Source organism: Penicillium canariense (assembly GCF_028826845.1).
Source record: "Penicillium canariense strain IBT 26290 chromosome Unknown utg000001l_segment0_segment0, whole genome shotgun sequence".
Lineage (NCBI taxonomy): Eukaryota > Fungi > Ascomycota > Eurotiomycetes > Eurotiales > Aspergillaceae > Penicillium > Penicillium canariense.
Genome location: NW_026622728.1, coordinates 6,879,543 through 6,894,618, shown reverse-complemented (window position 1 = coordinate 6,894,618; position 15,076 = coordinate 6,879,543). Strand labels below are relative to the sequence as shown.

Sequence of the window (15,076 nt, the reverse complement as noted above, 5' to 3'; positions counted from 1 at the left end):
TAACACCTGCTAGCAACAGCCGGCGAAGGTTCTAGACTTCTGGCTGCCTGGGGAATCAGGCATCCAGCATCCAGCAGAGCTCCCGCGACGAGAGAAAGCAGCCCGACAGGGCGTTCCCCGGAGCTGCTAGGCAGAAGACCAGGGGGGAAAAAGCAATGACCAGAATCTGCTAGAAAGCCAGCCCAGCGTGGAGCCGCTCACTAGCTTGCCGTGCGTTGCTGGGGGCCAAGTTGCCTGACCGACCAGCGGTGGAAGACGCTGGATCACCGTAGAACCACCGCTGAATCCACCAGAATTTTTTGGGGAACACAAAAAGCTCCTTCTTTTATCTCCCTTCGCTGCTCTGGTTCTCTCCGGCAGTTCTTCTCTTTTCTTCTCTACATCCTTCCTGTACGTGTCTCCCCCCCCCCCCTCTACAGCACTTCCTCTCTTCCCATCACCATCCGCACCGCTTGTTCCACTCCCACCTCTGCCCCCTCTTGCCCTTTCCCCACCTCTTCTTCTAGTCGATCTGCAAAACCATCCACCCGGTCCGAAAATCTGGAAATCTGAGAATCCTCTGAACTTCCTTTCCACGCACTCTCTCTCACACACTCTCACATTCACCCTTCCTCGATCTCCGTTGATCCTCTCTCCATCTTCAACATCTTCAATTCGCAATCTCTAACCGTTCACCCCCGGCCACAGAATCACTACCGCCATCATGCCCGAGACTTTCGAGTTCCAGGCTGAGATCTCTCAGCTGCTCTCGCTGATCATTAACACTGTCTACTCCAACAAGGAGATCTTCCTGCGTGAGCTGATTTCCAACGCCTCCGATGCGCTGGACAAGATCCGCTATGAGTCCCTCTCGGACCCCTCCAAGCTGGACTCCCACAAGGACCTCCGCATCGACATCATCCCCGACAAGGAGAACAAGACCCTGACCATCCGGGATACCGGTATTGGTATGACCAAGGCTGTAAGTCACCGCAAAACCCCTTCCCCCAAGCACCAATCATCCCAGCTTCACTGTTCACCACACGAGAGAAAGGCCCCCAAGGCTAATTTTTTCCCCTTCCATAGGACCTCATCAACAACCTGGGTACCATTGCCCGCTCCGGCACCAAGCAGTTCATGGAGGCCCTGTCCGCCGGTGCGGACATCTCCATGATCGGTCAGTTCGGTGTTGGTTTCTACTCTGCCTACCTGGTTGCCGACAAGGTCACCGTCGTCTCCAAGCACAACGATGACGAGCAGTACATCTGGGAGTCCGCCGCCGGCGGTACCTTCACCCTCACCCAGGATACCGAGGGCGAGCAGCTCGGCCGTGGTTCCAAGATCGTCCTCCACCTGAAGGATGAGCAGATGGACTACCTCAACGAGGCCCGCATCAAGGAGGTTGTCCGCAAGCACTCCGAGTTCATCTCCTACCCCATCTACCTTCACGTCCTGAAGGAGACCGAGAAGGAGGTCCCCGATGAGGATGCTGAGGAGGAGGAGGGTGACGAGAAGAAGCCCAAGGTCGAGGAGGTCGATGAGGAGGAGGAGAAGAAGGAGAAGAAGACCAAGACCATCAAGGAATCCAAGATCGAGGAGGAGGAGCTCAACAAGACCAAGCCCATCTGGACCCGCAACCCCACCGACATCACCCAGGAGGAGTACGCCTCCTTCTACAAGTCGCTCTCCAACGACTGGGAGGACCACCTGGCCGTCAAGCACTTCTCCGTCGAGGGTCAGCTCGAGTTCCGCGCCATCCTCTTCGTTCCCAAGCGCGCTCCCTTCGACCTGTTCGAGACCAAGAAGACCAAGAACAACATCAAGCTCTACGTGCGCCGTGTCTTCATCACCGACGACGCTACCGACCTCATCCCCGAGTGGCTCAGCTTCGTGAAGGGTGTCGTCGACTCCGAGGACCTGCCCCTCAACCTGTCTCGTGAGACCCTCCAGCAGAACAAGATCATGAAGGTCATCAAGAAGAACATTGTCAAGAAGACCCTCGAGCTCTTCCAGGAGATCGCCGAGGACCGCGAGCAGTTCGACAAGTTCTACTCCGCCTTCAGCAAGAACATCAAGCTCGGTATCCACGAGGACGCCCAGAACCGCCCCGCTCTGGCCAAGCTCCTGCGCTACCAGTCTACCAAGTCTGGTGACGAGCAGACCTCCCTCACCGACTACGTGACTCGCATGCCCGAGCACCAGAAGAACATCTACTACATCACCGGCGAGTCCATCAAGGCCGTCTCCCAGTCTCCCTTCCTGGACACCCTCAAGCAGAAGAACTTCGAGGTTCTCTTCCTGGTCGACCCCATCGACGAGTACGCCTTCACCCAGCTGAAGGAGTTCGACGGCAAGAAGCTGGTCGACATCACCAAGGACTTCGAGCTTGAGGAGACCGAGGAGGAGAAGGCCGAGCGCGAGAAGGAGGAGAAGGAGTACGAGGAGCTGGCCAAGGCCCTCAAGAACATCCTCGGCGACAAGGTCGAGAAGGTCGTCGTCTCCCACAAGCTGATGGGCGCCCCCTGCGCCATCCGTACCGGCCAGTTCGGCTGGTCCGCCAACATGGAGCGCATCATGAAGGCCCAGGCCCTCCGTGACACCTCCATGTCCTCCTACATGTCCTCCAAGAAGACCTTCGAGATCTCCCCCAAGTCTTCCATTGTCAAGGAGCTCAAGAAGAAGGTCGAGGCCGACGGCGAGAACGACCGTACCGTCAAGTCCATCACCCAGCTGCTCTTCGAGACCTCGCTGCTGGTCTCTGGCTTCACCATTGACGAGCCTGCCAGCTTCGCTGAGCGCATCCACAAGCTGGTCTCTCTCGGTCTGAACATCGATGAGGATGCTGAGACTGCTGATGAGAAGGCCACCGAGGCTGCCGCCCCGGCTGAGGCGACTGGCGAGTCTGCCATGGAGGAGGTCGACTAGATGCAATCTCCAATCCGGTTTTGAAATCGATTAGCTTAGGATATGTTCCTCGTCTTCCTTCTTTTTCAAAACATGTTTTTTTTTGCTGGCTTGTTTAACAAAGTTCTTACGGGAAATGGGAAACGGGATTATGACCCTTGATGTTTTTTTATCGCTGTCTTTTTTCAACTTTTCAATCAAGATGACCTACACTTTCTACTTGACTTACATCTTGTGGCTTTCTACTTTTGGCATGGCTCTATGACCGTGTGCTCACATAGATTTAGTTTTCGTTCTTGATTGGGCGTTGGCTTTGAATGTAGACGTGTCCGTCGCTTGAAGTTAGGATGAGATTTGAATGCCATTGCTCTGTTCTATGCTTGAATTTACCATTGATAGAAGCACCGCTTCTCCACATCATGTAGCCGAGATCTGTGTACAATTTTGGCGTTGGGATGAGAACGCGAAGCCCTCAGTGAGTACCTTCTAATATCCTTATACGATAGCAAATCTACACTCTTCCCGATAATCCGACGCCAATCATGGTTTTAGATCACTGCTTCGTTGTTTCTTCCCCGTTAGCAATCTTCAAGCTAGATAGAGAAGGAGACTAGAGGCCTATCTACAGTAGCTTTTTGGTTGTAACTGCTGTTCCCGATCTGTATCCACAATAACACACACCTTTGTATTTCATACCCTGCGCCAGTGCCCTCCCCCAAAGGAGTGGGCCACCCATCATGAAAGACCCCCGACGAGATCCACAAATCGTACGGTCGGCTTCACCTCGGGACCATTCTCGGCGATTTGCCTGCTCCACCTCGGCCTCACCGAGATACTTGCGGGCCCAGGGGACGAGCGCGGGCGTGCTGTGTAGGCGATAAAGCTCTGCCCTCGCATACCCCGCGGAGGGGCAACCTACCCGCCTGCAGCTACACACCGACCCCCCCTCCCAACCAACCTAGCCTAACAAAGCTCAACTCTCAGATCACAAATCTAGGCACAAGATCACAATTCAAAATGGTCTACACAATCGTCGTTCGTACGTGACTCTGGCCCGTGACGCTTCCCTCACCCTCACCCTCACTTTATTTCCACTATCTTGGGAACCTGTCCACTAACCACCACACAACCCCCTTAGACCTTCGCGCAAAGCCAGACGAAGAGTCGATCTCCAAGCTGCACGCAAAGCTCCTCGAGGCCTCGGTCGTTTACTCCCAAGACAAAGAGACCTTGTCCTGGTTCGTGATGCAGTCCGTCCACGACAGGCAGGACTTCACCATTGTCGAGCGCTACCTGCACGAGTCCTCGCAGCAGTACCACCTGAACAACCCCTACTGGAAGACCTTTGATCCCTATGTGATCCCGCTGCTGGAGAAGGAAATGGATTTGCGCCGCTTTGAGGAATTGGATCCTGCTGAGACGAATTGACGGTGTATATATAAAAGCGGGCTGGATATCCAAGACAGCGGTCAAGATGCTGGCTATGATATCATGATATAGATATATTGCCGATGAAAGACTTATGCGATGTTTTTGAAGTTTGATTTATATTCTGGTGGCTATGCGGTCTAGCCCTATCATTCCCTCCTCTGGGAGAGCAGAGAGAAGTGCAATCAAACGCCCAAACACCCAAACGCCCAAACACTAGAAACACCAGCACCAACACCAGCAGCGAATACCAGGGGATAAGGAACTGCGGAGATGACCACCAGAAAGAATACGCTCCAGCCCGCCAGCACGCTTTTCTTCCATCAATCTTCATCCTCAAATCAGGGTCGGTGCGGGAGACTCATTTCCCTCATGCCCATCCATGGCGTTGGAACGCCATCCCGGAAAAGAGAGGAGGAAGTCACCGCTCCACACCCCCGTACAAGTAGTCTAGATGCAGATCCGGCAGACTCCGCGTCGGTAGTCCCCACGACCTCGCTAACCACAGCGCCAGCCCGCCCACCACCCCGACACTCCCGACAATCTGGACAATAACCCAGCCACGCCGCCCGATATCGTCGATCCACCCAACCACGCCGAGCGGATCATGCGCACTCAGACCAGCAACGCGGTACTTCTTCCCGTTATCACTGCAAGCCCGCACGGCATTCGGCCCGCTGCCACTCTTCTCGGTGCTCGGAATGTGAAGCCCGCAGAACCCGGGCGTCTGCGAGATGGGCACCAGTGAGCCGTCGATGACGCACTCGCTAAGTCGCTCCGTCAGCCAGACGGCGCGGTCTCCGCGCGCCATCGCCGCGTACCGCTCCCGTTCATTTTGCAGGCTGCGTTGCAGGTCCGTCGCCCACTGCGCGAGTCGCACCTGCGCCATGTGCTCTTCGTGCCGTGTGTAGTCTGTGAGTCGCGCCATTGCATACGTGGATGGTGACTCGCCGAGAGAGGAGATAGACGAGTTCATGGACATCCCGGAGGCAGCGCGCCATCCCACGCCGGCTGGGGTAGCACCGGACAGTGCGTTGGGAAGCGGGCCAGGCGATGGCGGTACGGCGGGGAAGTCGCCGCGCCGTTGAGCGAGCTTCTTAGCGGCTGAGTGGCGCAGCCAGGCGAGATTATCCCGATCAAATAGTTTCAGTACCAAGGTGTCCAGTTCGGATGGGACGAGAGGCTGTTCGTAGTCTGGGCTCATGAGGGTGCTGGCGTCCATTACTTCCAGGTCGGTGGTTTTCTTGGAGGACACTGCGTAGGGTGGTTGCGGGTCCCGGTCGTCTAGGTCTCCGGTGAGCGAGTCGCCGAACATGAAAGGCTTGATTCCGGCATCTCGGGCCTTCTGGTGGAATTGTTCTTTGATAGTGACAATCTGCTCGGTGGAGAGTGTGTCTGCCTTGGCCACAACTGGAATAACATTGCTTAGCTCGCAGAGCTTGCGGATGCACTCCACGTCCATCGACAGCGTGTCTGTTGTCGTTAGCGGCTGAACCCTGTAGTGGACAAGGATCCACTTACCAAGGGATATCAAATACAAAACTGCATCTACCTGGGATCCACCATTACCAGCAAGCAAATTTTGAAAATCCACGCCCGAACCAGCAACCGCAGCAGTCGCACGATGCAACTGCTGCCGCATGTACTGCACAACGGAATCAGTCTGCCCCGCACGACTCAGCGAAGTAGCAGGTGTATCCACGAAACACAAGTTCCGCTCCAGCACGATCTCGCCAATGCTCTTCCGGCGTCGGAACACACGCGAATCTTCCAGGTCCGACCACCACGAAGGGTACGGCTTGGTGCTAGCGTAGATCTCGGTGATAGCGGTGGGCATCCCGAGAGTGGGGTTGTACCGGGAGTGGGGTCGCGAGGACCGGCGCCGCTCTAGTGCGGTCACTGAGGGCGAGTCCAGGGAATCAACATGCACGATGTCTTCACACGTCTGGACGAGGGATTTAATGCACGATGTTTTGCCAGAGCCTGGGGGTTGGTTTCTATGTCAGCGGACAGACATCTCCGAGGCATAAATACTTGCGCAATGAGCAACGTACCTGGTGCTCCGGCTACGAGGACTTTGAATCTACCCATGGCCTTGCCCCGCTCTGTAAATGGTCGTCGACTAGGCATCCTGATGCTCGGCATGATAAACTGTGACGCCCCTGCGAGCCCCAGACGCGGTGAGGCCCGCAGTCTCTCATCCTCGTCGCCTGACCCGATCGTTTGGCTATTGGTTTCATCTGTGATCGAGATATCATCCAGTGGTCGGAGAGACTGGTTGGAAATGGATTTCGGGCTACTCGGCAGCGAAGATGGTTCTTCGGGGTGGAGCGGGGTCAGCGGGCGAGAAGCCGCATCAAGGGGAGGCGGCCGCAGGGATGAATCTCGAGTATCATCAGACTGAGGAGGCTTTATTGTGGACCGACGTCGTGAACACTGTGCGTCTTCCATATCATCAGACTCCTGCGATAAGCTTCGTGTATGTTGGCTATCTGCAAAAAATCCACGTGGCGAGCGAGCGGTAAGTTCTGAGCGGGACAGAGTGTCCGCTAGACTATGCACGCCGTACATGCTTTCTTTGGCGTCTTCAGATGCATCTGGGGAGGGGCTGCGCTCTGTATCGGAGGCATGCGGACTGCGGGATAGGAAGAAGGTTGCAGGGGCGGCGGTGCGGGGATCTAGCGAAGGGGGGAGCACGAAGGGTCCGCGCAGGGTTTGCGGGAGAATGCTGGCAAGTCGGGAACCGGTCGCATGGTCGAGACATTTGAGGGGTTGCAGAGGGTAGGTTGATCAATAACTCCGGGCTATCGCGGGGTGTCATTCATGTTGCGTATGTAAGCTATCACATCACGGGGTACGGAACTAAGCTTGGTCAGTGACCATGGTTCGATAGACATCCTACTGCCTCTGGCAAAGATACGGAGGCTTGGTTTACAGACTACGGACTAACCAGGCAATATTACCCGTATTGGACGTCCCATATACAATGAATTAGTTAGACGTCCTTGAATCAAGTAAATAGCGATAGCTTTCGTCTGCAGATCCACTGTAGTCGTGTATACAAGCACCCCTCCTTGGGCGGGGGTGGTGGAGTACGCATTTTTCATGATGCTTGATTGACAAAAGGCTACTGGTTGACAGTTGACGCGCTCCACATGTATTGGGATTGGTTTGGTTTTGACTCTCAGTTGGGTTCCATGCCGGCTTACTATGCTTGGAAGTGATCCTATCCTTCCGGACTAGTGTAATAGTGAGATTATTCTACTTTGCGAGATAACAACATATTGAAGTACATATCTACCTCATTTATTCAAAAACCTCGCAATTTACCACAAGCAAGGCAAGATGGCCGAGTTGGTCTATGGCGCACGGTTCAGGTTTACCTGATCCAAACTTCCGTGTCTCGAAAGGGGCGTGGGTTCGAATCCCACTCTTGTCATCGCAATATATTTTTTTCCCTTACTTTTTGCTGTCTAGACACATCATGCCTTGTTTCTTTCAAATGAGGGCTTGGTTGCATTTAGCTTTAGGTTAAATTTTTGATCTTTGCGAACTTCGAGTCGGTATCATCTTGTACTTTTTCTAGGTTTTGCTCTTCGTACGGTGCATCTTGTGGTGATGTAGATATCTTTAATACCTCTGGCTAAGGGCAGGATCTTGCGGTCTGCTTCCTCTGGACTTTTACTGATAACTGTCGTTCAGGTGTATTCTGAGGGGGGAGGGGGGTCTTTCACCTTTGAGATCCTGCTGGGTTTACATTCATTCTCAAAATCGGCTTAGCCAATGGACACATGATATTGATACTACATAATTGGTGTTTCCAGGGTTTGTGTAAAGGGAAACTAAAGCAAGCTACGCGCTTGCCACATCCGATTGATATATTGTCGACACGTGTAGTATTGGCTCTAGGGTATTCTACAGGGGAAGGTGCGTAATAGGCTTTATACATGGTGAGGCTCGACTCCTACTCTTCTGCTCTCCCCTTTAACTACTCTTGCTCTGTCTGTTATATCACATCCTCTGTGGGATCTCTACTCAACTCCATACAAAAAGGCTTTCACCATATCACCTCGAGATGCCGAGTCTAGAAGTGATCAGCGGTATCTCTACAATCAGTTCCCTCCTATATGCCTCATTATCATCTATATCCTCCAGAGACGCGAGAACGACCTAGAACCGGCAAAGACTCTACACCCTTCTATGTCTGCGAGGCTTTAGGGAAGTTCCTTGATGCCTGTGATGAAGAGGCTCGAAGATCGAGAGGAATATTCGAGATTGTTTTACCTGGCAAGGTAAGAATTACGTTGGAGGAACGATACGCAGAAGTCATTCGAAGACTTGGAAAATGAAATAAAGTCGAAAAGCTCATAACTACACTTACCCAAGACGTCCAACTTATCGTCAACAGCCACGTGGTTAATTTGCTACGCCGGAGGGGAATGCCGAGCTCAAAAGCTCCCTCGAGATGATGGATTCTGCTAGTAGCGCGAGCGCTCAGCTCTGGCATTCCCCGCTCTTTGTGCTTAAGGATGATATGCAACGGCTCGAAGATGTATGTGAAAGATCACTCTTGTTTCCAGCTCGTAGAAGTCACCTAGCAGATCATCCAGGAACTCGGAGGTAGCCGCACGATTTACAGAGATTCGGTATGGTTTTCTATGGGATTCCGCGGAAGTTCGAATTTACGTACTTATGTATTAAGCATATCCCGCGCATTTTTACCCAACATCTCGATCTAACGCGGCTCACTCGAAAATCCATCTACACTAGGACCCTGGAAGTGAGTCCCGGCGGTGTATTAGAGAAGTTGATTTCGAAAATCACTTACACCTGCGACCATTTCGGCTGCCGCCCGCGCAACATATATCTCGATCCAACCCCGTCCGCCTGCACCTGCACAAAACCCATTGGCTACTGCTGACATAGCCCGTATTTCTCAGGCTAGGTAAAAACCACACTCTCCTCTAATTTGATTCCTCAAACCACAGCTTCCGTTCAATGTAACTGGCGGAGCTAGGTACTAACTGATTCCACGTCACCTTTCAGCTCTACCAGAGGGTCAAATAAGCTTTCAACTGTATCCATCTCAACCGATGGTAAGATGGCCGAGTTGGTCTAAGGCGTCAGGTTAAGGTCAACCTTAGCATAAAATCCTGATCTCGTTTACGGGGCGTGAGTTCGAATCTCACTCTTATCATACTTCCATATTTTTTTTTGTGTACCCGCAAACACTTCGCTCCCGCAGTCTGGCCCGACCACCTACTTACAGCCTAACAGAACGCAACACACACACCTACTAATTGACCAAATATGGACACAACATCAGCTTGTAGTATATTATCCTTAAGCTCTTACTACCAATCAACTACTTATATCCAAGTCCGCTGAACTGACGATGAAACCCAGCAAAACTCTCCTTTATTCATCGGCCACAGAAATAGACGAAAATCCCACCTAGATAATATTACTGCCAATATTATTATTTTAACAATGATTTTAAAAAAAATCACTAACAGTGGAAACAAGCTGTTCATGTATGTATGACTGAGAGAGAAGTAGCACCACTGACTGATGACTATTGGCTTTACAGATGGAAATAATGTCTCGAAAAAAAAAGCAGCGACTGTGATTTGAACACAGGACCTAGGACAGACAACTTAAATCACAAGGTGATCGAACTGCAAATCCTCGCGCTAAACCCCTGCGCCACCGCTGCTTTCAGATATTAAAAACTTGGTGCTAGTAGAATATACCCCATCTCTACAGATCACAAGCGCGGAGCAATAAATGGCTACTTAAGAGTCCAAGGTCACCATTACCCACCCCAATGCCTTGTTTACATAGCTTCATTGGATTAGAAGCAAACCAACACATTGTAAATGTCTAGTGTAGGAGGTGACCGTCGTACTAGAGACAATACCTGGATACTCGCCGTAAGCGCCAAAACTATAGCGACCAAAAAGTCTAGGATAGGTTTAGCCATGACGCATGAGAAGTCGATGGACCTAGAGACAACCTGAGGGAGGCGTGACTGAAGGAAGCAACTGACCTAACTAACCTGATTGGGCCCGTTTGCATGGGAGCTCTCTACATAATAGCGGATTATCCCCCATAATTCCTTCCTTCTTCGCTTTAGTTGTTTCGTTGAATGCACCTTGTTCTTCCGGCCGGCTCCGTAGTAACATTTAGCAACAACAATACTAGCGACCTTGACTAACCCAGAACGAAGTGGTGGAGGCTTGAAAGATCACAAGAGAAAATCCAGAGGTGAGTAACAATATCTAGATATGGAAATAATATGGACACATCACGATTGGTGGAGGCCCTTGAACCCGATCGATGCTTGAGGCTTTTCTGACACAGTTTCCTGTATTTGCGTCAGGCTGAGTCTCCTTTGTATCAATTATTTAAGCATGGAAGTGATATAGCAATGCTCAACTGGTCTAGTCAGACAGACAACGCATCTGTACCAATAATTGCTTGTAGATAGGGTCAGTAATAGGGTAGCTGTCGAGTGCTGATTGATTCAAAGTATTCTCATCCCGCCTTGTATGGTCCTACCCTGTTCATCTTATATTTGCTTAAGTAATAAAACCTTAACTTGAATTTCCAGCATGAAGAAGCAGCGGTGGCGCAGGGGTTTAGCGCGAGGATTTGCAGTTCCGATCACCTTGTGATTTAAGTTGTCTGTCCTAGGTCCTGTGTTCAAATCACAGTCGCTGCTTCGATTCTTTTTTTTTTTCCCCCTTCTTCTGTTTTGACGGGTTCAAGAACAGGGCTCTTGGCGGGTTGGGCCAATGAGAGTGAGTGGCCCAAAGCGGGAAGAGGGCAACATCAAGGTGATGGAGAGAGAAGGTAGAGATAGGGAGAGAAAGGTTCATTCATTAGTGGAGCGCCAACAAGGCAAGGAGCGATCCCGTTCTTTTCCTCTTTCTTTTCCCATTCTATTTTCTCCTTTCTTGGCTTGACCAGTGGCGGAGATGTTTTCTTCTTCATCATATGGTGCGCTTATGCCCGGTGATCTAATTATCCGAGAATGAACTAATATCCGCGCTTGATTAAGATCATGATAGATGTCGCATTTGTGATGTGTCGCATATTCACATAAACTACGATGCTACGCCATATTTTGAGTGAGGCCCAGGGGGAGCATTATTTCGTTATGAATAAGCTGGAATACTCGAACAGTAGTTGAATATCCGTGCTAGGCGCTGCTGATTGTTTTCAACATACCCTCACAAAATACGCGTAGGATTAGAAGAAGTATCCGGCTTATTGACGATGTACTAAATAAGTAGGTGGCTTAATCTTTTGCATATGCTTGTACTATGCTTTTCCGGGATAAGGCTGTGTTTCTTCTGCATAATGGCACAGAGTCCTTCCGATTATCGTGCTATCGGATTCATGCCCGATTCAAAGCGATTCAGGGCCACGCATACTCCGGCCCCTCGCTTCCTCAGCTGTTAGCGTTCATAGGTTCATGGTCGTTTCGTAAGTGACTACCTGGAGGCAAGCTAATCTACCTCGACAGGACTTCATAGGTCTGTCCGGTCCTCGTTGCTTTACGGACTACAAAACACAAACACGAACAAGTCAAATCAATCAACAAAGCCTCAGCTCAATATATTACAATGAAGAACGGTCCCTAGCCTCACCCCAGACTAGACGCAGACCCAATGCAGACGCCTATGTACAGATCACGACCAAACGCAAGGACAGGCAAGACAAGGCCAGGCAAGAAAAGGCCAGGCAAGAAAAGGACAGGCAGCCGGGCAAATGACAAGGTGATAAGAATGAAAATAGAAGATGGATTGGATGCCACTGACCACCAGTCACCAGCCACAATGTGGAAAGGAAGGGACAATGTAACTGGTGGATAGCAATATAGTTGATGTGGTGCGGGTGCACTACTCTACAGCTTGGCCCGCGGCGCAGATTCCGCTTCCAGCGCCTGTGCGTACAGCTGGTCTAGGAGCGCGCGGTAGACCTTCACGACGGGGGGTCGCTTGAGCTTGAGACTAGAAAGAAAACAAGGTCGTTAGTAAGAGTAAAAAAGGTATGAAATAACCGAGGGGAAACGTAAATGTGAAGATTCAACTTACGTCGGGGTTAACAAGTTATTCTCGACCGTGAACGGCTCCAACTTCAGCGAGCAGTTGCGCACACGCTCGTATCCCGCCAGACGATGCTTCTTCGCGACGCGGTCAAGATCACGCAGCACAGCCTGCCGGACCTTCTCATCCGACAGCGCACCCTTGATCGCGGCCAAGTCTGTCGATGCAATTGTCCGGCCAAGCACCTTGCTCGCAAAGGGCGCGAACAAGTCGGGCGCCACGCCGAAGATGGCTACCAGGAACGTCTGCATGCTATCGCCGTGCACGTAAGCCTGGCCGAGGTAGCCCAGCTCAGTCAAGATCACACCTTCCAGCCGCTCGGGCGAGATGTACTCGCCCTGCGCGAGCTTGAGAACGTTCTTGCGCCGGTCGATGATGATGAAGCGGCCTTTCTCGTCGATTTGGCAGACATCGCCGGTGCGGAACCAGCCGTCCTCTGTTATGGCTTTGGCGGTTTCTTCTGGGTTTTTGAAGTACTCGTTGAACATGTTGTTGCCGCGCAGGAGAAGCTCGCCCCGTGGGTAGGGCTTGTCGTCAACGGAGTACTCCATGTCGGGCAGGGAAGCGAGGCAGGCCTCCACGCAGGGCGCGAGCTGGCCGCAGTTGCCTGTGGTCAGATCGTAAGTTGACTGCGCTGTACCGCAGGCGTACGACTCGGTCAGGCCGTAGCCCTGGACGACGTCGGTGCCCGTGGCGATCCGCAGGAAGCCGTGCAGAGTTGGATCCAGGGGAGCCGAGCCGGAGACCATGTACCGGGCGCGCTCTAAGCCAAGCGCGGCCGCCACCTTCTTGGCCCAGATACGGTCGTAGATGGCGTGCTTGATGGTGGCCTGGGAGGGGTCTGGGTTGTTCAGGTTGGCCGTTTTAGCGGCAACGATGTGTCGTGACAGGGCGCCCTTGAAACCGGGGGCCTCCACGGTGGCTGCCCGCACGGCAGTGCCGAAGCGACTGTACAGACGGGGCACGGACATGAAGCCAGTCGGCTTCAGCAGCTTCAGATCATCGACCAGCTCCACGATGTTGCCGTGGAAATAGCCAATCCGAGCGCCACCCCAGAAGGCAGTATGCTCGGCGAGGCGGGCGTAGATGTGGGCCAAAGGAAGATAGGAGCAGGTAGTGTCGCCCCGAGCCTGACCAACGGTGGCTAGACCGGCAGAGGTGGCAGCCACAGCGTTCTTGTGGGACAGAACGACACCCTTAGGAGGGCCGGTGGTGCCGGAGGTGTAGTTGATAGTGACAATGTCCGAAGGCGAAGGGGGGTTGTATCCGCGCTTCGAAGCCTCTCCCAGAGCCTCGACCTGATCAAGAGTATAGAGCGCGACGTCCTGGCCGGCAGCGATCGACTCCAGCAGAGCACGCTTGGAGTGACCTTCCTGCTCACCAGCCTCGAGGGGATCCAGGCTGACAATCATCTTCAAATTGGGTAGGGTATGCTTGAGCTTCAGGAGAGTAGGGATGTGGGGGAGGGAGGTCACGACGCAGTTCAGCTCCGCATGGTTAATAATATATTCGGTGGCGTCCGGGGCAAGAACATCATAAATGGAGACAGAGTAGAGACCCTGGGACATGCAAGCCAAATCTAACAAGCAGCCATACTGTTAGCTTCTGCATGAACCTCTAAATGTGAGATCCCATCTAGACACTTACCGGTGATCTGCCACTCCGGGCGGTTCTGACACCAGAGACCGATGCCGTACTGGCCGGGGCGGTGGCATTCATGCTTGTGGTGAAGCTCCACCAGACCAGCACCAAAAGCGGCGCGGCGCTTTTGGACCGTCTCATATGTCATCCACTGATAAGCATCGAAGGCCTTGGTAGCCGGGTTGAAGGGGCGCCAGCCGAGGCAGTGGTTCTTGGGTTGGCGGTTGGCCGTGGACTCGAACATGTCATGCGCGGTCAGGACCTAGGATTGTGAATTCGCTTCGCATTAGCAACCTCATTCCACTCTCATTCCCATTCTCGCCCACACAAGATCTCCTCCTACTTACCTCGGGATCCAGTGTGGTCAGCAGCTCCTTCTGTGCATTCCATGCCCGGTATACGCGGCTGCGGCCTGGCTGCTCGGTGCCGGGGATGGCCACGGAGTAAGGCGTGCCCTTTGGGGGCGCCTGCTTCAGCTCCTCCGCCTTAGCGAGGTGAGCGGGTTGTGAGGAAAACATGGCGTCTATCTGTACAGTTGGAACGTTAGCACATGTGAGTTCGGATGACGTCGCCAATCTGCGGTCGCGATGTGACACATACCAAGTGGATTTCACAGAGTCAATGAAGCAAGATGCAAAGGAACGAAGAAGAGGAGCCCTCCCAAAGCGAATGAGTCCTGGAGAGTAGCGAAGGGAAGAAAGTGTGGGGTGAGAAAAGAAGGGGGTCTGGAGTACGGAGGAGGGAAGGGAAAATCCGGAGTGGACGACCATTTTCGGTCAAACCTCCATCACCCACGAGGGTAGGAGTGGATCAGTTGGGAAACTACCTCGGCTCGGCTGGCGGTACTTGCGGTGCGGTGGGGACCCCGTAGTTAAGTCAAGTACTGCCGCTAGTGGGGGGGCGCAAACCCCGGAAGCGCGGAGAGGGAAGGTTCATGCCGATGTCATCCGCCCTCGCCCGTTTCACATGGTAATCTTGCGCGTGCACAGAGACTTTTGATGCCAGCGCGG

At 52.8% G+C, this 15,076-nt stretch overlaps 4 protein-coding genes across 4 annotated transcripts; 2 read left to right on the top strand and 2 right to left on the bottom strand.

Annotated features, from left to right (window-relative positions):
• Positions 1-703: 703 nt before the first annotated feature.
• On the top strand, positions 704-2,904 carry hsp90 (chaperone Hsp90; the record flags this gene model as incomplete). Its single annotated transcript, XM_056684486.1, has 2 exons — positions 704-961; positions 1,066-2,904. The coding sequence occupies 2 exons, from the start codon at positions 704-706 to the stop codon at positions 2,902-2,904; spliced, it is 2,097 nt and encodes a 698-aa protein (XP_056548092.1).
• Positions 2,905-3,900: 996 nt separating this feature from the next.
• Positions 3,901-4,311, top strand: N7482_002360 (putative quinol monooxygenase; the record flags this gene model as incomplete). Its single annotated transcript, XM_056684485.1, has 2 exons — positions 3,901-3,922; positions 4,022-4,311. The coding sequence occupies 2 exons, from the start codon at positions 3,901-3,903 to the stop codon at positions 4,309-4,311; spliced, it is 312 nt and encodes a 103-aa protein (XP_056548091.1).
• A 421-nt stretch (positions 4,312-4,732) lies between these two features.
• N7482_002359 (uncharacterized protein) lies at positions 4,733-7,920 on the bottom strand (the record flags this gene model as incomplete). Its single annotated transcript, XM_056684484.1, has 3 exons — positions 4,733-6,294; positions 6,366-6,989; positions 7,914-7,920. The coding sequence occupies 3 exons, from the start codon at positions 7,918-7,920 to the stop codon at positions 4,733-4,735; spliced, it is 2,193 nt and encodes a 730-aa protein (XP_056548090.1).
• A 4,303-nt stretch (positions 7,921-12,223) lies between these two features.
• Positions 12,224-14,584, bottom strand: N7482_002358 (putative AMP-binding enzyme; the record flags this gene model as incomplete). The annotated part of the gene is made up of 4 exons (XM_056684483.1): positions 12,224-12,329; positions 12,414-14,004; positions 14,073-14,328; positions 14,414-14,584. The coding sequence occupies 4 exons, from the start codon at positions 14,582-14,584 to the stop codon at positions 12,224-12,226; spliced, it is 2,124 nt and encodes a 707-aa protein (XP_056548089.1).
• Positions 14,585-15,076: the final 492 nt, after the last annotated feature.